General features: G+C 44.4%; 1 protein-coding gene across 4 annotated transcripts in view; it reads left to right on the forward strand.

Annotated features, from left to right (window-relative positions):
- Dpp6 (dipeptidyl peptidase like 6) overlaps nt 1–25,942 on the forward strand; it is a 790,869-nt gene that overhangs the window by 453,533 nt on the left and 311,394 nt on the right. For all 4 annotated transcript variants that reach the window (XM_042273279.2, XM_042273275.2, XM_042273278.2 and 1 more), the window contains exons 2-3: nt 5,246–5,360; nt 25,381–25,479. In XM_042273279.2, coding sequence (XP_042129213.1) covers nt 5,246–5,360; nt 25,381–25,479 — 214 coding nt within the window. The remainder of the gene's footprint in view (nt 1–5,245; nt 5,361–25,380; nt 25,480–25,942) is intronic.

Genomic DNA, 25,942 nt, shown 5'->3' on the forward strand with positions numbered 1-25,942 from the left:
ATGTCAACAAACAAAGTGGATCATTAACTGGTATCCAACTTCCAGAAGTTGCTGAGGATAGCTTAAGAAATGCTCCACCAGCTTCCCATTGAGATTTAGGTAAAAAGAAAGCAAGAGAGTATCTGTGAGGCTGGCGTTGTCTGAGGCTACTCCTAGGGCTTCATCACCTGTGACTGTGTCTAGCCACACCCAGTACCAAGTATATGCCACTGCACCATGTGGCCCCTGCTTTAGAAAATGCCTCCATTTTCCTTATCTTTGTTGATTTAATTGGCTTGTAGGTTTGCCCATTTTGAGCTTTTATACTGATAGAATCAGTCATTTATGACATGTTCCTTAGAGTCTATTTCACTTGAAGTTCTGTTTGCTAGGCTCGCCCATGCTGTGCATGCAGCAGTGGCTTGTTCTTTGATTGCTGGATTGCACTGAATACCATGGAATAAACCACTGTGGTAGACAAACCAACAACACTCTCCCCCGGCCCCACCAAGATGTCAGCATTCAGATCGCAGAACTGGTGACTCTGAAGACTATAGGTTGCATGGTAGAGGAGGACTAAGGCTACAGCTATAATTACGATACTATGAGCATTAATAAGAGCTAGGGGGATGGTTCAGTGGTCAAAACATTTGCCATGCAAACCTGAGGACTAGAGTCAAGATCCCCAGGACTCATGCATGTTGGGTGGGCATGGCAGGCCACTTGCAATCCTAGCCTCAGAAGGTGGAAACAGGAGCTACAGATCAAGCTAGTTAGAAGATGAGCCATATTGATGAGCTCTGGGTTTGATCTAACAATCCTGCCTCAGTGAAGAGAGTAGAAAAGCAATGGAGATTGATTCCTGACATCACTCTCTGGCTTCCACATACATGGGCATGTACATGCACTCCCACCCCTGCATGCACACATGCATCACACACACTTAAATGCATACACACTTGAAAATGGAAAAATAAGAGTGTCACTTTATATCCCTGTGTCTAATAATTCTTCCACTGTTAAATGCTGTTCTTGTTTTTAAATTAATTTACAAAATAACAGGGTTTCCTCAGGGAATTTTCATAATACTAAGTTTTGACAGGTCCCCTCCCATCCACTCCTCTCCCTGTTCCGTCCCCTGCCTCCTTACTTGTACCCTTCTGCCCATAGTGTTTCCCTTTCCATGTCATGCTACACGTGCTGAGTGTCTTTCTACTGCTTGGATGATGTTAGACCAACATATCCATTGCTGTGGATCTGCTTAGCTCCCTTCCCCACCAGCTGTAGGCAAACCACTGTACTTCCTTCTTGGTAAATTGATACTCAAAGTCAGAAAGATCCTAGAAGCACCTGGATCTCCTATGTGCCATGCTTTACCAGCCCTGGAGCTGGGCTTTGCTTCTGCTCAGGGAAGTGCCCATGATAGTAATGCATGGGACAGAAAAGACAGCAGAACTCTAGAGGGTCTGAGTTCGCTAAACACCACCTAAATTTTTCCTGGAAAGAATAACTGCCTATAGCTGGTGTCTTAGTTAGGGTTTCTATTGCTGTGAAGAAACACCAAGACCATGGCAACTCTTATAAAGGAAAACATTTATTTGAGGTAGCGGCTTACAGTTTCAGAGATTTAGCCCATTATCATGATGGAGAACATGTAGGCAGATATGGTGGTAGCTACATCCTGATATACAGGCAGCAGGAAGTTGTCTGGACACTGGGTGGTATCTTGAGCATATATGAGACCTCAGTGCCCAGCTCCACAGTGACATACTTCCTTTAACAAGACCACACCTACTCCACAAGCCACACTTCCTAATAGTGCCACTCCCTTTGGGGGGCATTTTCTTTCAAACCACCACAGCTGGATTGCTGGTCTTTCCAAAGAATATTGTTTTTAAAAATTGGCAAATTAGTTAGTTAATTCTAAGCCAATAGCCAGTCATGTACACCTTTAATCCTAGCACTTGGGGGTCAGAGGCAGGCAGATCTCTGTGAGTCCAAGGCTAACCTGGTGAACAATCTTCCTCAAGATCCAACTATACCACTCTTGGGCATATACCCAAGGAATGCTCAATCATAAGTAGATACTAGATGTAAAGCAAAGAATAACCAGGCTGAGCAAGGTACTGAACTGCTTCCCTTGATGGAATCTGGGGTTGATTCTTAAGAGAACAGTATAGCTCTGCAGCCTGAACTAATTTGAGCTGATGTGTAGGCAACAAAAAAAATAATCAAAAAGAAATGTTGAACTATAGGAGTCCATAATTTTCCTCCTTTTCTCTTTGTCTAGAGAGGTTACTAGAGTCACAGCTCAAGCTTGGGTGGTGGTGTGGGTACTTGACTGTTTGAGGGTAAATAAGATGCCCAACTCTATGCTCTCAGTCAATAATATGAAATCACATTATATGAAACAGTCAAGTTGAGAAGTTCCTAAATAAATGTGAGAAAGGGTGAGTGGATCCCAGACAACCCCAAAAGCCACAGGAGCTGGCAGGAAAAGCAGCAGTAACTGTCCACTTGACACAGCTTGGTCACCTGAGAAGGAAGTCTCAATAGAGAGATTGACAAGATCAGATTGGCCTATGGGCATATCTATCAGAAAGTATCTTGGTTGTTACCTGATACAAGAGTACTCAGTCCACTGTGGGCAACTCTATTCCCTAGCAGGTGGTCCTGATCTGTATAAGAAAGCTAAGTGAACATGAATGTGACAGACCCCGAACAGTGTCCCTCCATGGTTTCTGCTACAAGTTCTTGCTTGGCCTCCTGGCCTGACTTTCCTCAATGGTAGACTATGACCTGGAAGTGTAAGCCAAGTGAATAAAATCTTTCTTCCCTTAAGTTGCATTTTAGGCAGAGTGTTTTATCCCAGAAACAGAAAGAAACCTAGAGCAAGCATGGTAGAAGGCAGTGGATAGAGGTCAGAAGAGGAGGAGGACCTTGAGAACATTGCCTGATGGTCCTGGGAAGTATCTGTTCCTTTTCTTTCTCTGAGATGAATTGCCAGTCTTCTAAAGTTAGGCTAGTTAACCTAAAGAAAGTCTGATTGATCAACAGAGGTTTTACAGAAGGCAGGACTATGCTTTTACACACACACACACACACACACACACACACACACACACACACACACACACCAGTCTGCTTGAATTGGTTGTTCACTTAAAGTGTCTTAGAGTTGTTCCCTGGAATCTATCCTTAACTGGCACTTCATGGCTACATCCCTCACCCTCACAGCTAGCAAAACCACTCAGAAAAACCTGTGAGACACACAGGGCTGAGGAGAGGAGAACCTGGGTGGGAGGGTTGCCAGCTGGACAGTTTCAGAATTGGCCCTGCAGCAAGATAGGCTACTCACTGGCAGCCCAGAGAGCTGCTGGCATGTGCATACCCTCTGTAAACCTTTAAAATTATTGGTTGCCTAATCTTTTTTTTTTTTTTGGTTTGTTTTTTGTTTTGTTTTGTTTTGTTTTTCTATATGGGGAGCCAGAGTTCTGTAGTCTGTGTATGCTTCTAAAAAGTGCTTGATAGAGGGAGTTGAAAGATGAATTATTGTAAGGGGGAGGGTTGAATATACTCCCTACTCCCTGGTGAGAGGGCCATCTGGTTGACCCCTCTGCTTTTAGCAACAAAAAAATAAAACATGGAACCACCCACTGTCCCATCGTGACCAGCAAGTTGTACCCATGCCGTCACGGCCACCTCCTGTGTCACAGCCCCCAATAATGCAGTCTTCTGTTGCAGAGATGCCTTTGTTTGCTGGGAGTTAGTTCATCTCCTCTCACCTTTGCCGGGTGCTGCATCTGCTGTCCCTTTAGCTATGTGAGGCCATGTGTTCATCACGTGAGGCAAGCGTGTTAAATATGTGTGTCTGAAACATTTCTAGCTATCTGCAGCTTGATGAATGCTGGTCTCCAAATGCTATAAGTTGCCCCAATCCTCTATGCAAGAGCTAAAATCCCAACTTCTCATGCTGGAACTTAGAGTGCAATAGAAAACTCTTCTCTTTCTTCAGGCCCTTCTGAGTTCACTTACTCTTGTACATGAGACATCACTGTGTTATTTAAACAGTGATGTTGATAAATAGCAAAGCAATAGTTGATCTCCTGACATTCTCTTAAGTTAAAGCCATGACTTGATACTATATTTGGGTGTGTTTAAGCCAGAAAATGCACATGGCTAATCAAGTAGTGTCTGTTATATTGGTTTGTGGTCATTTTATACCTTTGAATGAACATCCAGTGGTGGATGAAGATGTGTTTATACACGTCTCTACTTAGAGACCATCTCTATCCTATTTCATTTTGGCTTAGTTAATATGAGTTGAAATGATGGACATTATAAAAGGCAATATTCTCTGATCAGTGTTATAAATAGCTGCACTGAGGTCATGTGTCCTTTGTTTTTGTATAGATTTTCTGTAGAATTAATGATAATTATTACTATTTAACTGTTCTATGCAATACTTATTATTAGATATTAATAAAGCCTCATTTGTTTTTCAAAGAATCCCAGTAAGGATCATAAATTATATGACAGTCTTAATCTGAATGGAACTAAAGTTTAGTCTCATTATGCCATAAGCCTGTTGAGTTCCTAGATTTGTTCATCTTTTGGCATCCTTTAGTGATATCTCCAGATATCCTTCCCACCCTGCACCCATGAAAATACACACATGTTATTCCATGAGAGACTAGGATAGGTGAGAGGCCAGGGGAAGTGAGACCTGAGGAATGCTGCAGCTTGCTCACAGAGCTGTAGAAAGAATACCAGGCTCATGATAAGTGGCACATATAGAAGCTGACACACAGTATGTGCTAACTTAGTATTCAAGCATGGTAGCTACTGGTCAAAGTTAGTAGTGTGGACATCAAGAAAGAAAGGGAGAAGAGAAGACCTGGGGCTGGCAATGTTCATCACACGTGAGTGGGATTCCATGGAGATTCCATGGGGCTTTGACAAAGAAAGTCTCCAGGCCAGCCTGTGCAGTAGTCTCGTTCATGAGGGTATCCTGGGAGGGGGCTGTTCTCCTAAACAGGGCTTCATGCTGGATTCACTGTGGAGACAGTCTCTCCCTGACATGAGGAGGGAGAGAGCAGGTCCCCAGGGCGCTGCAGGAAGAAGGGCTGGAGAGCAGCTAGTGGCAGTCTGAAAGTTGGCTGAGGCTTCTGACACTGCCCTGTGTCATGAATGAAATGGCACCTGTTGGTTTGGCCTGCCTCCCCTCTCATGCTCACCGGCTTCTCTCTTCCTGTGGTTCTTTTAGGAGCTGGTGGGGAGTAACCCTCCACAGAGAAACTGGAAAGGCATCGCGATCGCACTGCTCGTCATCCTGGTCATCTGCTCCTTGATTGTCACCTCAGTCATACTGCTGACTCCAGGTATGGATGCTTTCAGAAATGCAGTCACAAACGTATTAAAATGGGCAGTTTTGCTATGGGATATTTTCTAAGTAACTGTTGACTGTATGGTTTATTCTTTTTTAATTTTTTATTCATTTTTACATACCAACCACAGATACCCCTCTTATCCCTTCTCCCGCCCCCCTCACCCCCCCAACCACACCTCATCCCCTCCTCCAAAAGGGTAAGTTCTCCCATGGCGGGGAGAGCAAAGACTGATACATTCAATTAAGGCAGGACCAAGCCCCTCCCCACTTTATCAGGGGTGTCTGGCCATATGTAATGGGATCCAGAAAGCCAGCTCATGCACCAGGGATAGATCCTGATCACATTGCCAGGGACCCTTCAAACAGACCCAGCTACACAACTGTCTCCTGTATACAGAGGGTCTAATCCAGTCCCATGCAGGTTTCACAGTGTTGGTCTAAAGTTCGTGAGTTCCTATGAGCTTGGTTCAGTTGTCTCTGTAGGTTTCCCCATCATGATCTTGACCCCCCTTACTCATATAATCTTTCTTCCCTCTCATCGACTGGACTCCTGTTACTCAGCCTGGTGCTTGGTTGTGGATCTCTGCATTTACTTCCATCAGTTACTGGATGAAGGCTCTATGATGATAGTTAGGGTATTCACTAATCAAATTATCAGGGTAGGCCAGTTCAGATGACCTCCCACTATTGCTAGTAGTAGTCTAATCTGGGGTCATCCTTATGGATTCCTGGGAATTTCCCTAGCACCAGGTTTCTCCCTCTCCCCATGATGTCTCCCTCTATCTATGGAATCTCTTTCATTGTTCTCCCACTCTGTCCCTATTCCAGCTTGACCATCCCATTCCCTCATGTTCTCATCCCCCATCCCTTCCCTTCTATTGCCCCCACCCCCAGTTTATTCATGGAGATCTTTATTTCCCCTTCCCAAGGTGATCTGTATGTCCCTCTTAGGGTCCTCCTTGTTTCTTAGCTTCTATGGAGCTGTGGTTTGTAGTCTGATTATCCTTTGTTTTACATCTAGTATCCACTTGTGAGTGAGCACATACCATGTTTGTCTTTCTGAGTCTGGGTTACCTCACTCAGGATGATATTTTCGAGTTCCATCCATTTGCCTGCAGTTTCATGATATCATTTTTTAATACTCCATTGTGTGTATGTACCACATTTAATATATCCCATGGTATTCCTGGGTGTTAGAGAAAGGATAAATTAAGAAAATATTTGAGCAACACATAATGACTGTGAACCAAGGGCAAATTACTTATTAGTTAACACTGATGGAGTTAAATACTGATGGATCCAGAGACAAAATTCTCTCAGGTAGGTAAAACCATACTAGAATCCAATGTTCTCGGAAAGCATTGCGTTCACCTGCATGGCCTGTGGAGTCACTGAGACAGAATTGCTTGGGAGCCTCAGGGATGGAAAGGTCTTTTAGTTTAGTTTAGTTTTTTAATTTTATCTCCACATTTGTGGATAAAGTGGGGTGTGAGGTGGGCTTCCCAGAGTGGTGGGAAAGGAAGCCTTTGCTTGTAAGGTGGCCATGTGGAGGTGTCCTGGACAACACAGGGGCCATAGACAGCAGTATCTGCTGTTTACTCCATCATCAGCGTCACTTTGAGTGCTCATGTGCAGGTGCAAAAGCAGCAGCATCCCAGTCCTCGGTGAGCTGACTGCACATGCATTAGACTTCAGGGTGGGAAAGTGAGTAGACACTGCAGTGTGGGAGAACAGAAGGTAGGTGCAAAATGCAGACAAGTGCTTGACCCATTAGACCAAGATGTGAAATAAAACTGGTATCTTTTTAAAAAGGTGTTAGACACTATCAGGAAAAAATAAGGACTGCAGACCAGTGTTCCTTGTGAAGACAGATGCACAGAAAGCTAGTAGCAAGCTAACACAGTGGCATATAAAGGCATTACAGGGGGTTGGATGGATGATTCTGCTGCTAAGGTCAGAGAGGATCCAAGTTCAGCTCTCAGTACCCACATCAAGTGGCACACAACCACTTGAAACTCCAGATCCAGAAACTCTGATGCCCCCTTCTGACCTCCATAAGCATTTGTACCCATGTGCCCATGTACACAGACACACATATGTAAATAATAAAATCTCAAAAATATATTACATGTCATGGCCAAGGGATTTATCCTAATTCAGAAGTATTAAGTCAACATACAAAAGTCAATGAAATATACCTGTATTAACAGAACAACACACAAACCCACAGATCTTATAGACAGTCAAAGTGCATCAGTACCCCTGAGTGTGAGTGGAGTCAGGGACCAATGTGTGGGAAATCTGTTCTGTCCTTTTGTGTCCCAGTAATTGAATACAGTCACCAGGCTAGGGGATAGGTGTCTTTCCATGCCAAGTTATCTCACGGGCCCTCACTGTCTTAATAGTATCTTTTTTTCTAAATTTTATTTTTTTTAACTGTAGTGTGTCTGTATGTCTGTGTATAGGTTTGGGCTTGTATGAGTAAGTGCCTTCAAAGACCAGGAGACTTGCTGGGAACCAAAGTCCAGGCCTCTGGGAGAGCAGTATAGACTCTTAACCACTGATCCAATGTTCCATCCCCTTTGATAGTATCTGGTAATACACAAAAGTCTTTAAGTTTGACAAAACTCTATTTCCTCTTTGGTTATTTATAGGTTATGGGTCATAGTAAAGGATGTGTTTTTAGTCTAAGGTTACAGAGATTTATTCTTGTTATCCTTCTAAGAATTTTAACAGTTTTAGTTTTTGTATTTACATCCTTGACCCACGGTGAGTAGGTTTTCTGTGGTGGTATAAGGGAAGACTCGGACCTCATTCTCTGTGTGTGAACACGCAGTTACACCCACATGGTTTGTTGACTCTTCCATCCCCTTGTATAGTGACAGCCACTTTATGGCTGTGCAGAGTTAGTACAGAACTCTCCGTTGAAATCCACTGATGTACATGTCTGCAGATATGCCCATATCACAGCATGTTAACAACTGCAGCTTTATGCTGTTTTAAAATTATGAAGTCTGTCTGCTAAATGCTTATTCTTAATATTGCTTTGATTTCCTCACATTACTATAAGAATTCCAAATAGATATTATACTAGTAATTTTAGTTACTTCTCTGTTGCATGATAAAATACCATGACCAAGGCAAATTATAGAAGAAAGAGCTTATTTTGGCTTATGGTTCCTGAGGGTTAGTTCCCATAATGTCAGGGCAGAGACAATAGGCATGGTGACTAGAGAAGGATGCTGAGAAGCACAAAGCAGAGAGAGCAAAGTAGAAATGACAAGAGTCTTTAAGATCTCAAAGCCTACCCTTAGTGACATACTTCTTCTGACAAGGCCACACCTCCTAAGCCTTCCCAAACAGAGCCACTAACTGGGGACCATGTGTTCAAACATATGAGCCTATGGGGACATTCTCATTCAAACCACCACAGTAAGTTATTTTGTGCTGTGGAAGCTTGCTGAAAGCAGGCCCTGGGAGCAAGAGGGTCTTCCCTTGTCTCCTAAAGTTTTGTCAAGTCTTCTTCCCCCTGAGTCAGGAACTCTCAACGAGAAATGATGGATAGTTAAATCAAAAAAGGACATGAGATATGAGCCTTTCTGTATGGAATATCATACATTTCCCCCAGTGCTGAAGAGGCTTCCACAGCAGTTCTGCAGGAGAAATCCTCATCTTGCCCTGAGCAACCTGGAACTTATCCACGTGTACAGGACAAAAACATTGATTGAGAGGCTGGAATCTGGATGAGTGGTGTGGAAGGGACTGTGGGCAGATTAGGAAGACAAACACTTGTTTTGTGAGTGCTGCTGCTGAGCGGATGCAGCAGGGACCAGAGCAAGTGCAGAGATTTAATTAATACGAAAGAGCTGGGGCTCTTTCTGGATCTGGAGAGCATGGGGCTGTCTTTGCTTTCCTTTGAGCAGTGCTGTGCTTTGATAACAAGTGACTTTCACAGCTTTCGTCCCATGGTCATGTCACACTTCCTTGGGACTTAGAATGGGGTAGTGGTTTTCAGAGATTCTCCTGCCTGATGTGAAGTTTTGCCAAGTCCACCTCCCTCAGAAGCAAGGGCTCTCATAAGCATTACTCAGGAGTGGAATGTGGTGGATGGAGTTGGCTGGTGGCAACATGGCCATGGTACACGGGCCAATGAATATCCCCATACCTGAAAAGTGGCTCCTGGAACCTTCCTAACAGCTAACCCTGATGGAACTTTACATCACTTCCATGCCATAGGAGCAACCATAGAGCAGCCCCCTTTGGCCCCCGTAGAGAATACAGTCACTGCAAAGGTTTTGTCAAATGGTAACCTCAGCTGTCAGAGAAAGATACTATAGAAGGCAGCTGGGGCCTCACGTGAGGCTCCGAATTCCAAGAAGGCTCTGAAAGGGGCTGTTTCCTTTACTCTTCTCTTGAAATAAACATAGGGTTGAGCCTTATCTAGCCCTTTGGTTCTGGAGACATCTGTGGGTGGTGTCTGTTTCTGTAGGTTGTAATGTTGGGGAACTATGTGTCCTGGGCTTGAGAGGACCAGGCAAGCTGAATGCTCAAGACAGAAGCCATGCTGTAGGGCTCTCCTGGCATGCCCTTTCTGTGTTCCCTCTCCTAGAAGAAAGAAAAAGCTTTTGTCTTGACACTGAAAATGGTGCCAGGTATTCTACCTGTACTGCTCTGAAGGGTCCCCAGGTCCCCTTGGATGTGGAATATCCTCAGAAGAGCCCACAGAGCCAGGCTTGTCCTCCTTAATAATAATTATTATTAATGTCCAACATTAATAATCCCATTGGGAGCTGCAACCGCTCTTCTAAGCACCGAGCAAATATAGAAAGTGTAAATATGTGTGTGCTCCTTTGAGCTAAAAGCAAGGAGGCAAGATGTCCCAAGTGTTGTTATCAGTAAGAAAAATAAAACTGGAGAGCAGGGTGGGGCTGAACTCAGGGTACCACAGGAATGAAGAGGGCTGCAGCAGAGTCCTCATAAAAGCAGCCATACTTGGGGATATATGAAAGCAGTTTGGGGCACAGCCCCATGGCATTGCCCCTGCCCCCACCCAAGAATTGTTTTCACTTTGATAGACTTGAGAAAACTTCTAAAGTGTGTTTTCCAAGCACTTACAGATTCTGGCCTTGTGTCCTGGAAACTCAGAGTCTACAACACACTCACTCCACCACACTCAGTTCTGGGCTCATTTGCTTTGGTCTGTCTGTGACCCTTTCCCAGTGCTGACAACCCAACTCCACCTTGGCAAGCAGGATCTGGTGGGAGGGGGTGCTCTGGGGCAGTGGGGTTCTGAGAGGTTCTCTTGGTGATTCTGACAGGCAAAGTACCTTGCTCTGTGGTTTAGGCTGATAGTCACCAATTACTCACTATCTATGTCTCTCTGAAGGATCTTGAAAGGAACACGACCTTTCTGATTGTCATGCATTTCTCCCTTGTTGGGCCATATTCTTTTCCAAATTCCTCTTCTGAATAATAGATTTTAAGTTACACTTTTAATTTTTATCTATTAACTACAGTAACTGTCTGTCTATAATAGGTCACACTATTACCTGGTGTGTACCATTCAGGGCAGCTGCAATTCCTACATTCTGATGAGACTGACTACCATGATCTTCACTATAAAGGGTCTGAAGACATGATAGAGTTTGAGTTGCATTAGAACGTTTCAGACTTTGCCTTGAATGGACTTCTGAACAGAGTGTGTTCACATTAAACACACTCCAGAGAAAGTCACTGACTTTGAGGATCACACTGAAGACTGGCTTCAAGACCAGGCTACACTGAAGTTTGCAGAAGTAAAGATCAACTAGTGTTTGGTAGTAGAAACATAAAGTACAGATTACTTGCGCTGGAATGTCACCACAGTTCTATTGAAATACAAAGCCTGTGACCAATTGTCTTAGTTGAGAAATTACATACTTGTTCATTTTTGCCCTTGAGAAAAAAGTATACCCATTGGAGATGAGAGAAGTCCAGGAAATCATCCTGAACCATCACTAGCATGCATGTTGTTCAGAGATAGCCTTGCTTGGAAGACAAGGAGGGCCACAGTGAGTGCTCAGTCAGATGGAAAGACTGATGAAGGAAGGGAGGCTGTGGCAACAGAGAGGGAGAGACATGGACACCAGACTTAAGCTCTGAGATTGGTCTTGGTTTCCTCCCACTGTCTATAAAAAGGTCTCCATCACAACCATCTCTAGAATCTGATAAGTGCTTTATATCATCCTACCCCTGGGGAGGCAAGAGAGGGTGGACATGAACACACCCTAGATGTTTCTGAATGTCTGTACACCACCTGCTAACCTGGACTAGCAGGTCATTCTTTAGTAACAGATCATTGAAGGGGAGGACCAGGGGATTAAAAAATAAAGAGAGAGTAAATGTTGGGGTTAGGAGGTATTACACAAGGTATGCCTTATACTAAGCAAGTTTAATAAGTACAGCATCTTATATACAATTTTCAGAGGAAAAATGGTGTAGAGTCATGGAAAAGTATCATACTATGGGGTAAAGTCAGCAGGAGGCTAATCAAGCAATGCTGCACAAAGGGAACACAGTTTCTCTCAAGAGCACTGCAGACAGAACACACGGAGGCCTTGGGGCTGATAACCATAGCCCTTGAATGGGAAGAGTTGGTTTCTCAGGAGCCAATGCTGCACCTCTCCCAAAGCCCTGACCCAGGCCATTATTTGACCTGCCAAGCATATTCCTGGTTTTACAGAAGGAACTGTCTTCCTTCTCCAATCATCAGGGCCTCGGGGAAAGCCTTGGATCAGCCCAGCCCTCAACAATCTGCCATCATGGGTATCCATTAACAAGACTATGTGTATGGAGCAGCAGAATGGGCACTAACTTTGTGGAGTTTGAAGGTGTCTGTATTGCTCCACAGAGCAAGTCCTTGTCTAATTTGGTGGCTCAGGTCAGCCCCAGCCAGTTTGCCTCCACCCGTCTCTACCATCCTCCTCAGGTCATTGGCTGAGGGGCTAGAGCAGCCTTGTGTGTTATGTGACCCACATAGGGAACTGAGGAGGAACACTCACTTTCTCCATCACTGAAGAAGCTATGTCTCTGGGACTAGCCAGGGGGCCAATCCTTTGATGAACCTGTGTCTCCCAGAAATTATGGCTGTGGTAGCTTCTGGGAAGGTGGTTCTGTGGAGTGAGCAGAAGAGAGGCAATAACTTCCAGGGAGGCAGCCCTGCATGCCCACCACACAAGGGAGACCCCTAGATTTGAACTACCCAAGTTCCGTGGTCTGCAAACCTTGAACCTGAACAGTGCATTCCAATGACTCTTGCAGTAGAAGCAGACCTGAAGGAGTTCTGTCGGAAGGACTGGTTTATGCAGCCACTAACCTTAAAGTGAGTCGCGGACTCCACTGAGCACTGGGTCCTTGGAAGCATCCTTGACTTCTTTTCATTAACTCTAGAAGAAATGTCTAGTGTAACTTGCTCATTTATGGAACCCTTGCACTAAATGCCCGTTTTCCTTAAAGATGACAATACACACTTATTATTCATGTGTGCGTTAAGGCCACCAGCCAATGGAAACACAACCATGTGTTTACTTGTAAAGGACACTTTTCAGGCCTTGCTCCATTATCCTCCAATTTTATAGACACATAACCCACAGGAAGGAGTAAATCTTAATGTGGTGCTCCCTGTTCTCTCTGGAGCCTGTCACCAAGAGAGCATATTGGAAAATTATAAACTAATGTAACACACATCCAGAACAATGCACTCCAAGATACTGGCTGTTATACTGGGTGATGGTTTAGTGAGCAGTCTGGCAGGACAGTTACCGAGGCAAGCATTTAGGAATCTAGGTCAGTACCAGTTCAGAGTCAGAAATATAGAGATGTTTGTGTAATGAAATTGAAGAGAAATGGGCCACAGTGAACCAGGCAGGTCAGGGACCAGAAGATGATCCAGGCTTAAGTGAGCACCAACTTCTTCAGAAGTAGAGCTACTGCCTTAAACCCCACTGGACCCAGCAGTTGGGGCATCTGCAGGGATCAAGAGTGCACTTGGACTTTCTCACATCATGGGTTCATATCCCACAAACACTCGGCCTCTCTGAAGGAACCTTGTAAAATCACCAGAGTTTGTTAACTCATCACGTATAGAATTCAGACTCACCAGCCTCTTTCCCACTTGCCTCTTCTTACTCGGGTTCTTTTTCTTTAACTGTATTTATTTAACTGTATGTGGATGTACGTATGCCTGAGTGTGTGCATGTAATGCCTGCAGAAGTCAGAAGAGGGCATTATATGGCCTGGAATTCAAGTTACAGATGATTGTGAGCCACCATGTAGGTGCTGAATCTTCTGTAAGAAGACCAAGTGTTCTTGACTGCTAAGCAATCTCTGCAGACCACATGCCCAGATTCTTCACATCCTTCTGAGTTCAGTAAATGAATTATTACTATATATGCAAAGGGACTTCTAAAGTCCTGTCTAGTAGCAAATGGAAGAGAGACCTGTGGTGGGCTAGACAGTGTCTTCACAAAGATCCTCACATTCGAACCCCTGACAAGGGGATATTCCACAGCAAATAAGGGCAAGGTCTTTTGTGGTTATTTGAGGCATCTTGAGATGGGCTTATCCTGGGTTATCCCACAGATTCTAAGCACATGGACAGACAGAGTTAACAGAGACAGAAAAGGAGATGTCCAGGTCCTCAGGAGGCAAGGGCAGGCATGATGCTTCACTAGATCCAGGCTCTCTGATAGGAGGCTGAAGATCAGAGCAGATGTTTCTTCAGAGCTCCAAGAATGGAACGTTATTCACTGATATGATCCAGTGAGACAGCCTCTACCTCTGTCCCCAACATTATGTGAAAATAGTATTCTGCCACCTCTACCACAACCAGTGTTAGGCTATGGTGCTTTAGTATGGTCACAGTGGGATGCCTATTTCAAGGTGACATGGATGCCCATACCCACTCTGCAGGTTGAGAAGTCAGGGCTAGAGAAAGCTGTGTACTCAAGATGAGAACTGAGCTGGTCTGCCCGCGCCTCCCCTTCCACTCTTCCCACTCAGTGCCACAGAAATCAAGCCCTGGCTCCTTTCTTGTCCTCCAGACCACTCTTTTTGGCTGGGAGTTTGGTTCTTATTCATGTTTGCCAGTGGGAAAAGAATAGAAATGTGTTCAGCTTAATGTGATTTTTTTTTTCAGATTTGAGAGAAAAAGACAAGCCTGTCTCCCGTACTGACTTTTCATTTCTGTTTCTACTCTCCTGATAGGTACTCAACAGACAAAAGTTTCATGCACAGTCTGAATTAAATTCACAGAGATGGCAATTAAATAGAAATCAGTCAATGGGGCCAGCAAGGTTTGGATTTAAAATGTACTTTCCATGGAACAGGTGGTGCTTTCTAGAACTAAGGCTCCTCTCAGGGTATGTGTGGAGTACACTGCATGGCACAGGGGTCTGAGCTAGTAAGTCTGTCATTGTTACTCCTGCTCAAGAGTTGACCACCCACCCTTTCTCTTTTGGGAGCTCCGTGTGCCTGGGTCACACTGCCATATGCATTGTCATTAGAAAGGCTCAGTCGGCTGACTTCGTTTGATGGGTCATTCACACACATTGGCTAAGGTTCTACATTGAGGTGAGAATACAAGCTACGGCCACAACATAACTGTAGTATTTACTTCTCTCACTGCTGCTACAAAGTACATGACCAAAGCAGCTTCAGGAAGACGTGGTTAGGACGGCAAGGGGCAGAAGCATGAGAGAGATGGATGCTGGTGCTCAGCTCACATCCCCCCTTTTGATTCAGTCCAGGACCCAAGGCACCCACATTTAGAGTGGGTCTAACCTAATCTAGAAACTACCAGACATTCCCAGAGGCTTTGTTTACATGGTGATTCTAAATTCTATCAATTTGATAATCAAGAGTATCCATCACATGACTTTATTAAAATTTTTTTGATTTTTTTTTCTAGACAGGGTTTCTCTATATAGCTTTGGAGCCTGCCATGGATCTCACTTTGTAGACCAGGCTAGACTCAAACTCACAAAGATTTGCCTGGTTTTGCCTCCCCAGTGCTGGGATTAAAGGCATGCACCACCACCACCCAGCTTTTTTTTTTCCCCCTGTTTTTCAAGATAGGGTTTCTCTGTATAGCTTTTGGTGCCTGTCCTGGATCTTGCTCTGTTGATCAGGCTGGCCTCGAACTCACAGGGATCCGCCTGGCTCTGCCTCCCCAGTGCTGGGATTAAAGGCGTGTGCCAACACTGCCTGGCGACTTTATTAACATTTACATTGTTAAGAATATATATAAATTTTAAAACAAACAGTAGAAAAGTAAATGAATTAACAAAAATGACCATAATAATCCATTTCTCCTGTCATTGAATGCAGCTCTCAGACTTTATAGTTTCACTGTTTCTGGTTTTAGTGTTCACTCAGTCTTCATATTATGTTTACTGCCCAGTGTTCATGGACTGCCAACCTTGAAAATCAGTTACCTCATTACATTGCCTTCCTTTTCTTTATTCAACGACATTAATTAAAATCCTTAATCCCTTTGTTTCATAACACTATGTGAACATGGTTTTATATATACATTCTGTGTCCATCCATCTTCCATGTATCTCTTGTATCTTGGGAAATTCTCGTGTCTGGAAGCCTCATCCACCATGGGCACACACTCCACCGCCTATGCCCTGCCTCCTAGGCTTTCTCTCATCTATGGAAAAGATTTCAAATCTCTTCTCTCCCTTTAACAAAATCTCCAATGAAATGATAGCAAGATTGCTTATTAAATAAAAAATATCAATAACTGTATTAGTTAGGATTTATACTGCTGTGAAGAGACACCATGACCAGGGCAACCCATAAAGGAAAACACTTAGTTGGGGCTGGCTTACAGTTCAGAGGTTTAGTCCATTATCATCACGGCAGGAAGCATGGTGACGTGCAGGCAGACACAAGAAGGAGCTGAGAGTTCTGTGTCTGGACCTGTAGGTAGCAAGAAGAGACAGTGAACCACTAGGCCTAGCTTGAGCTTCTGAGACCTCAGAGCCCACCCCCAGTGACACATTTCCTCCAACAAGGCTGCACCTCCTAATAGTGCTAGTCTCTATGAGCATATGGGGCCATTTTCATTCAAACCACCACGATAACACATTGAATGAATTTTTTTACTCTCACATTTTCCTTGTAGACTCTGGAAGTGTGGCTGCAGCTATGGAGGGTTACACTGTGTCACTAAACACTTTGCCGTCAAGCACTCACGTCTAATATAGTCTGATTTCCTCAGATACCTCAAGAGCTACAATTAGCTTCTTGCTACTTGGACCCTGGATCCTTAAGCAAACTGTTCTCTTTGCAGTTCTGTGGGGTTATTTCTACAAGATTGGGAGAGTAGACAGTATGAGTGCTTACAGAGCATGTGCTAACTAAATGTAAAGCAAGCTAGGATGAGTGCTTCATCTAGCATCTACCTGCAAACACTGTGCTTTTGTGTGCTGGTCAAGAGAAATTTGGAGATAGCAATAGTTTTGTTGGTCAGGTCAGGATACTGTAACAAAATACATCAACTCATGGGTGCACCTGAGATTGTTCTCTGTGATTTCCCTTTGGCTTGCTGATGGTAGCTTCTCTCTCTCTCTCTCTCTCTCTCTCTCTCTCTCTCTCTCTCTCTCTCTCTCTCTCTCTCTCTCTCTCTCTCTCTCTGGCAGAGGACTGCACATAGAGAAACTCTTCCACCTCTGTCTCCAAACAGTCACCTCAACATTTAGGGCCCCAACAAACAAATTGTGGCTGGTACACCATTCCATAAAATCAGTTCACATGGGTGTCTTTGATGGCCTTAGGCACTAACACAGTCTGCCTTCTCACCTTTCAAGATAGACACCTACCCTAATTACAAGGGATAGTCACTTACATCTTGTAAATACTTGAGTTTGGGCCCCATACCCCACATGTTTCACCAGGTGGAGTGGCTTGCACTTAAAAAATCCCTAAACAGGAGAGATGGAGACAGGAGGAACTTGCTAGCTAGCCAGCCTTAATCTGTGAGCTCCAGGCCGATGAGAGTCCCTATTTCTATTTTTAAAGATTGTCTTTCACTTTATTTCTAATTATGTATGTGTGCATGGGTAAATGCTCATATGTGTAGGTGCCCATGGAAGCCAGAAGATAGAATCAGAGACCTTGAAGCTAGAGTTACAGGTGGTTGTGAGCTATGTATGTTGCATGCTGAGAGCCAAACTCAGATTCTTAGCAAGAATCCTAACTGCTAAGATATCTCTCCAATTCAAAGAGTCTATTTCAAAGAAAAAAAATGGTTGATGTTCTTGATGATACCCAAGGTTGCCCTCCAGTCTCCATATGCATGCACACCAATATGTACACATAGATGAGCAGTTATACATAGGAGTGGGGCGGGTGTGTGTGTGTGTGTGTGTGTGTGTGTGTGTGTGTGTGTGTGTGTGTGTGTGAAGGGCAGAGTCTTCAGTCCCAGTGATTTCTGTGTAGTTGAAGAAATATTCTCAGAAGTGAGGTGCTGGCCTTCTTCTGGCTGCCCCCTGTACTCCTCCTCTATTGCAGAAGGTAGTGTGCACTTGTAGCTGGATGGTTCATCAGTCTGATTCAGCTTGGGTACTAGGGAGTCAGCAGCCTTCCTTCATTTCAAACTCTCTGCTCCTTTGAATCACAGCTCCTAAAGTTCCTGCACAAAGTCAGTTCTGAAGGAGCTCTGAGTCTTCCATGTATGTCCTGGGGCTGCAGTCCTCTGCACAGGAGGCTCCCCACAGAGCCTTTGTAGGCATCACCATCTCTGTCTGGTCCTGTGGAGATGGCTAGGAGGTGCAGGGTCACACACAGGCTCTTCACAGAGCCTTCTGTGGGGACGAATACTTTGGCCTCTTGATTTTTCTTCTTGCCTCTCAAGAGTGAATCTCTTAATTTGGCATGTTTTAAAATCTGAAGAAGGTGAGACTTTCCTCCAAAGAAAATGCAAACATAGCCAGTGAGTATATCATCATTAGATTTACTAATAAAGAATGGATAATTCTTGGGAATATTATCCAACCAAAAAGAAGGAATGGGAGAGCTGGGGTTCTTTGTGGTTGAAGTGCTTGCTGCACAGGCATGAGGACCTGAATCTGGACCCCCAGGACCCTCAGTGCTAGGCAGTTGGGGCAGAGAGAGGACTCTGGAGGTCACTGGTCAGATAGCCTAGCTCAAATGACAATACCCAGGTTCTGTAAGAGAGACCCTACCTCAAAAATAAGAGAGAGAACAATAAAGAAACATCTGTGGGCTGGAGAGATGCCTCAGTGGTTAAGAGCTGTGTCTGCTCTTCCAGAGGAGCCGAGTTCAATTCCCAGCACCCACATGGCAGCTTACACCTATCTGCAATCCAGTTCCAGGGATTCTGACACACAGACACACATGCAGGCAAAACACCAATGAATATAGAGTAAAAATAAATTCTAAAAATAAAGAAAGACATCTGGCATCAGCTTCTAGCCTCCACGTGTACATACATGGGCATGGACACACACACACACACACACACACACAGAGAGAGAGAGAGAGAGAGAGAGAGAGAGAGAGAGAGAGAGAGAGAGAGAGAGAGAGAATAAAGTGCTATACAATGTTGTGCACTGCAGTATAGAAAAAAGGCATGGAAGCATGATGCCTTTTTTAAGTTTCTTTTAAAGACATAGGAACTACTTTGAATTTACAGTATTGATTTCACAACTCTGAGACTGTACTGAACCCACTAAGCAGTGCCTTGGCAGAGTGAACTGACATGTAGATTTTGTCTTATTTTACTTTTAAATACAATCACTTTTTCTAATTATTTCAATAAAGAGGTAAAGTGAACACATACACACAGAGCCTATCTGTGTATGATAAGATGAAGTCATGGGTAAGATGTAACTCACTAAAGGACAAAGGTCAATAAATAGATTTTAAAGTTTTCATTTATTTTAAATATATAGAGAAATGAACTGAAGGGCCTGAAAGGGGGTAGGATACTATTGATGTATTGAATTCAGAAGCTTTGTAAACAGTAAATGAGAATTTCTTGTTTTGTGGGCATGCATAATAAAGGTGAGGGCTTAGTTACCAGTGTTTTAATGAAAAAGTACAGTGTGTCTAGTTCTGTTGCTATTCTGTTAGTTTGCATGGGTGGCTTTGATGATGTGAACTTACAAGAAAAAAACTTTTAGGATAAATTATCACTTGTGGGACTTTTTTACACTGTGGATAAAACCATAAACAATATATTGCAGCAACACTGAGTCTTATTGAAATGAAATAAGCAAAAGCAGTGGGGTGGATTTGGAAAAACAAAGCTTTCTGCATTCTGAAGAAGTTGACTGGGCATCTGCAATGTTTGTGGTTCCTGAAAAGATGAAGTCATTATCCCTCCCTTAAAAAGAAAAAGGAAACAAAGCCGAGCTCATACGGAATAAAAGTGTGGAGATAGTGATGGATTCAATGCTAACTCTTTGTAGAAGAAAAGATGGTGTGGCCATTATGGTCCAGTCTGAAAGAAACATCCCACAGAGGGGCTGAGGGCAGGTTTTCCTATAACCCTTCTGCTGTCAATCAATGTTAGGCGTCTCAATGTCATTCTCAACCCAACCATGGTTACTTTAGTTTTATATCCATGGTTGGTGCATTCCAGAGCAATTCTGCAGAAAAATGTGTTTTGCTGTGTTTTGACATCAGTCTCACAGTGTGGTGGGAGAGAGAGAGGTCAGTGTAGTCAGAAGTTTTCTCCTGCGTCCCTCCCACCTGGTCCCACAGCCGCTGAGACCCAAGTAAACACACGGAGGCTTATATTATTTACAAACCATATAGTCTACGGCAGGCCTCTTGCTAGCTAGCTCTTATAGCTTCATTTAACCCATTTCTATTAATTTGCATTTTGCCACATGTTCTGTGGCTTACTGGTCTGCTGGCGTGTTGTTCCTTGGGCAGCAGACTGGCGTGTCTCTCTCCTCTCCTTTCTTCCTTCTGTCTCTCTGCTTATATTTCCTGCCTGCCTCTAAGCTGCCTTGCCGTAGACCAACACAGCTTTATCTATCAACCAGTCAGAGCAACCCATATTCACAGCATACAGAAAGACATCCCCCAGCAAGAGTGCCCCTGGATCACAGTTGCAGCCCTTCTGTCTGGAGAGATTCTGTGTAGGTATGAGATGCCACCTTCTTGGTTCTGAGCAGAGCTGGCATATGATGAACTGTCCACATTGGCGGGACACTAGCTGGGAAAGAGTTGGAAAGCCCCCAGGTTCATGTTACATTTTTGTGGAGCTCTCCCTGTCCTGGGGTCTCATCGCATACTGCAAACATTCCTTATGGTAAGGACAAGGGAGGGTGAGCAGTGTCTGTGGCAGGTGTCCCTGGGTGACTGTCTGCACTTTAAATAGAAGTTGAACAAGAGTGCTGCTTCCAGCTCATGGCAGAGCCTGGTGCAGGATGCACAGGCAGACAAACACTGGCAGAGCCAAGCAGGTACCCTCGGCTCTCACAGAACCCTTTCCTTTGTGCTAAGCCACGTGTGTTAGGCCAGTCCTCATGGAGCAGGTGGTGCTAGCTCACTGAGTGAGGTCATCGGAATGCCTGAGTGTAAATAGGCAGCTTCCTTGTTGGTGTCCTCTTCTGCCTCTTCCTCCTTCTCGTCCCTCTCTCCATCTCCTCCCTCTTTTTCTGCTTCCCTCCTCTCCCCCTTTCTTCCTCTTCCTTCACGTCTTCTCTTTTGTTTGATTTTTGAGACAAGTTTTTGTATGAATCTAAGGCTAGCTTTGAACTTACAGTCTTCCTGGCTGAGCTGGTGCTACAGATAGGAGCCACCACGTCTGTTCCCCATGTTCTTCTGAAGTATTTGTAAGGGCATTGTTCTACATAAGAGAAGCCATTTGACTGAGCCTCGGCAGGTGAGTCCCACTGCCTCTGTGGAACTACCTTCTCCAGCCCATGTCTCCTTTGGGCGTTGGAAACTGAGGACTTGGGCTGTTCTATCTGCCTGCTGCACCTCTTTGGAGAAGTCACATGATGTCTCAGTGGTTCCAGTTTCCTTCTCTGCAGTAGCTATTCTGCCTTATTCTATGGGGATCATAAGAGGCACAGTACCATTATCCCTTGAAGACTGTCCCCACCCAAAATGGCCAAGAAGGGATGAGACACCATACAGTACACACTGCAGATGCCACTGCTTAGCATGTCCTAGGGTGGTGGAATTATTTCAAGTTTTAAAATCCCTACTGGAGAAGATGTACCCAACTTTGTTCTATTTAACAACATCAGTGTCCAAAAAACATCTTAGAAAAAGAGGTGGGGCTGAGCAACTCACCTTAATACTGACCGTCATATCTACATCACCCCAGACCATGGGAGGAGACCTGGTAACCAGTATGACAGGTTGATTAGAAAAAGCATACACTTATCTAGGATCAAGCTAAAGAGCTGAGAGAAATTCACTTTCAAGTGATTCCTGAATTTCTCCCATAGGGAGAAATCCCAAGTGTCAATGCTACCTCTCTTGTCTCCACCTCGAGGCTGACTATCGGGTTAAGAGGAAAGCTAGGCATGTATGCTTCTCTGTCTTGGCCATAGGCATAGAGAAATTATAGAAGAACACACTGTTTGCTCTCACAAACAGCAACATGAGCTCCTCACACACCTGGAATGGAATGGTATCCTTGAAGGAAGTACCAGGCAGAAACCCACAGAACCTGAACACATAATTGAGGGTGAAAATATCAGTGAATAGGAGAGGCTGCAGGTTGGAGAGTGCCCTGTCCTAAAGCTGGGATCATTATGAGAGGAGCTGGAATCATGCCACCTGTTTAGGCAGCAGATCACATGAGAGCTACTTGGGAGCCATGATCCAAACACTGTGTCCAGACCATCAGCATCATGTGTAAGGCCACACAGCCAGGAGTCCCCCACAACCCAGGACTGCTGTATGACAGAAACTGGGCCCCAATGGTGTGAAACACCAGATTAACCCAAGGAAAGACTAAGGCCAAGGAATTCAGATCCAGAGGGAAAATGGGAAACATCGTTCTGGGTTTTTTTTAAAGAACTATACATGTGATTAAAGAAGATGGAAGCTAAGAAAGAGGAGCCACTGGCCTTGGAAAAGCTAATCAGGAATTTTAGGAATTAACATATGCTGATTTACATTTAAGAATTTAGGAGCTGTGTGAAAAAGAACAAAATTAGGGAGATAGGACTGAAGGAATCAGGCAGATGCGCTCAAAGACATAGAAGCCAACAAGAGCTGTGGAGGCTGCCTGAGGGGCTACGAGGCCCAGGTAGAGCTCCAGAAGCTGGGGCATGAAGGACCAGGGAGCAGTGATCCCGAAAGGGGTCATTGTTATAATTTCTGGTATGAAGAGTCACTCATTCCTGGACTGTAGCTACAACAGACTCTTGCCCCAGATTTGAAAAGGAAACCCACAAGAGAGCATCATCTAACAGAGTGTCTAAACATAGTGAGAGCATCTACCTTCATCTCGAGCTGCTTCCTGCACATGCCGTTGGCTTTGCCAATAAACCGAGTCCTCAAAATACCAAACCCACTGGCAGTTCTTGCCTTCTAGCCTTTCCTAGTGTGGATGTTCTTTTGTTGCCTCTGTCAGGGCTACACTGTTCTTTCCTTAGGAAACTTCCCAGAATTCCTCATTCAGTCTTACTCCTGTTGACCATGGGGTAGACCCGGCAGCCTCGAGGCTCTTGCACTGTTGCTGTTCTGTTCTGGTTGCTTGACTGACTTTGGCTCCCGTGGCTCCGTGAGCTTCCTTGCATTTGGAGTCACCATGGCTCATGGACACATCAGTTAGTTGATCGTGTCCATCAGCACCTCAAAAGTCACAGGGAATGAATCAAACTATAAGCCAGTGGATTATATAATAGCCACAGTAGGGCCCAGAGACACAGCAGAGAGCAACCATATAACTGCTTATGCAAAGTTAAGTTTCCTGCCTAAATAAAACATACACACACACACACACACACACACACACACACACACACACACACACATACACAGAGTGCTTCTACCACAAACTTCCATGTTTATTAGAAACTTTAAAAATCAAAATAAGAGTTTTTAAGTTTATTTATTTAATTTTATGTAAAAATGTTAAGTACCCACATGTATGAATATGCACCACATACATGCCTGATGTCCATGGAGGCCAAAACACATCACATTTTAAAGTGTCTCTTTCTGTGGCTTCTTCAGTGGTAGATGGAAAGCCATGTGAGAGGGAAGGTCTTGGCTTCTTTTAAGTTGTTGTGTTGGGAACCTTGATTGCTCCATATGTGACCATTGGTCATGTGTAACAGTAAGGACACCTTTGATTGTATCTCTTTGCAATTTTCAAGACTTTTGTTCATAGTAATTCCACTTAGTATTCAGGAAACCAGTCCATCCACATCTTCCAATGCATTTCAGACATGATCCAGTTAAAGTGGAGTCCCTTGTTAGTATAACAGGAGAGAGGGAGCTGATAGGCAGGCCTATGTGCTCCACACAGGGACACAGATTCTCCAGTGAGTTCTGTAACATGTAACATCCAGAGAAGCCAGAAGGAAGGATTTCAAGGTGCCACAATAAAACCTATGAACTAAAATCCTAAAAGCATCAGGGGCTTCGTTTAGAGATCATTCTTTGTTCCATATGCAATCCTCACAAAGCTCCTTGCTATGGTCCAGACCCACTACACATTTGGAAATAGAAACATTTAAAAGGCAAATGGAGCCACAGAGAGCAAGCACAATGATGGCCCCAAGACGGCCCAACCGCCGGAAATTGGAAAAAAACACACACTTAACAACCAGAAACCAGATGCAAAAAAGCAATGCCCTGGGGCAGATTGCTTGGATATCATGCATAAGGACTTAGGTTCAATCCCCTGAACCCCTGAAAAAATAAAACAGCCACAAAAGTCAATGCCATCTCATGCACAGCTAGTTAGCTGAGATCACCCCACATCATAGTGGAGCTGATAAAATAAAGACCAAAGTCTTTAAGGAAATCTAGTGAATTTAGCATCTTCCATTTAAGAAGACAGGGAAGGAAGGAAGCATTCTAGGTAGACACAGTATTGGATCCTTCTATTGAAGGTATAGTCTCTTATTCACGTAAAAATAAGAGAAGTAACTTGGATGGCCTAGCTTTGGTATTCCAGCTGTTCACTCAGGCCTCCTGGATAACCTTGTGTCTTTCCTAAGCAGATAAATGGACTTTGTGGCTCTGATGGAGACAGCCTCTTCTAAGGGAGAGCTGAAATCCAGGATACTTTGGCCTCTGTAAATAGGATAAAAGCTGGCAGATTTTCAAGCCTTCTTGAGAGGAACCATTAACTGTGCATGTCCTTTCCGGATGAATATCAGTTCACCAACTTCCTAAGCTTTCTCCCAGGTGCTTCTGGTCAAAATGGGGAGGGCTGTCCTGGGAGTCTGCATACAGATATTTTGGTGTCCATTGATCTGAACAAGGACTAACCCTTGACCCAAAGATGGCCAGGGACAGGTGACACAATGGAGGCTGAATGTCTGAAGAATGTTTCCTGGGTCTTTCAACTCCTAGCAACCCACTTGTCTACATGGGACCATTGAGCTCTGTTTTGGACAAGCACAGCTTTTTTCTTGGTCATCCTTACCAGCCTTGAAACACATATTGATTTCTGTGCCTAAGAAAAAGGATCTCGTGTGTGTGTGGGGGGGGGGGGTGTTTGTGGTGGTGGGGTGTAGGGGTGTGTGGAGTGTGTGTGTGTGTGTGTGTGTGTGTGTGTGTGTGTGTGTGTAGGGAATGAGGCCATTTTACTGAACCATGATGCCTTTGTCATTAGTTTTTGATTGTCTCATTAAAGAAAAGCAAGACTGGCTTGCACCCACCATCCACAATCCAGAATTGTGTTGACCATGCTCACTATTTGTGAATGGTTATCATAGTGCCTCATGTGGTCTCTTCTCCATTGCAGTGTTTAACTGTCTCTGTCCTTTCTTTTTTTTTTTTTTTTTCTCCAGCGGAAGATACTAGTCTGTCTCAAAAGAAGAAGGTGACTGTGGAAGATCTTTTCAGTGAAGACTTCAAAATCCATGACCCGGAGGCCAAGTGGATAAATGGTGAGTTCGTAGTCCTTGGAGCACCTGGGAGGTGCCTCCCACCCTACCTCCTCTCTGTCACCCCTGTGTTTGTCCTCTCCCTCCCTTGTGGCTGTGAAGTTCTGTAGAAGGTCTGACCTCTGGCTGTGACTGTCAACACATTGCCATCATAAGAACATGTGACCCTGGAATCAGCCACTTCTTACTCTACAGGCTGCCTCACAGACATCAGCGTGCCTCAGCTTTGTGAGAGATGGGTCTGTTGAGGACCCATCCTCCATCATCTGCCATGTGTCACCTCCCTCCTGGAGCTACAACTTCCTCTCAGGGAGAGGAAACATGTTGCTAAGCAACAGAGCCCATGGTGCTGCTCTACTGAGCCTGCCTTCTCCATGGTGCTGGTCCTCTTCTCTGCCTTAAGTTCACTTTCACTCACCAGGGAAAAAGCTGCGACCAAGGACTGCACTAGGTCACTGCCAAATAC

The sequence above is a fragment of the Peromyscus maniculatus genome, chromosome 3 (assembly GCF_049852395.1).
Source record: "Peromyscus maniculatus bairdii isolate BWxNUB_F1_BW_parent chromosome 3, HU_Pman_BW_mat_3.1, whole genome shotgun sequence".
NCBI classification, from domain to species: Eukaryota; Metazoa; Chordata; class Mammalia; order Rodentia; family Cricetidae; genus Peromyscus; species Peromyscus maniculatus.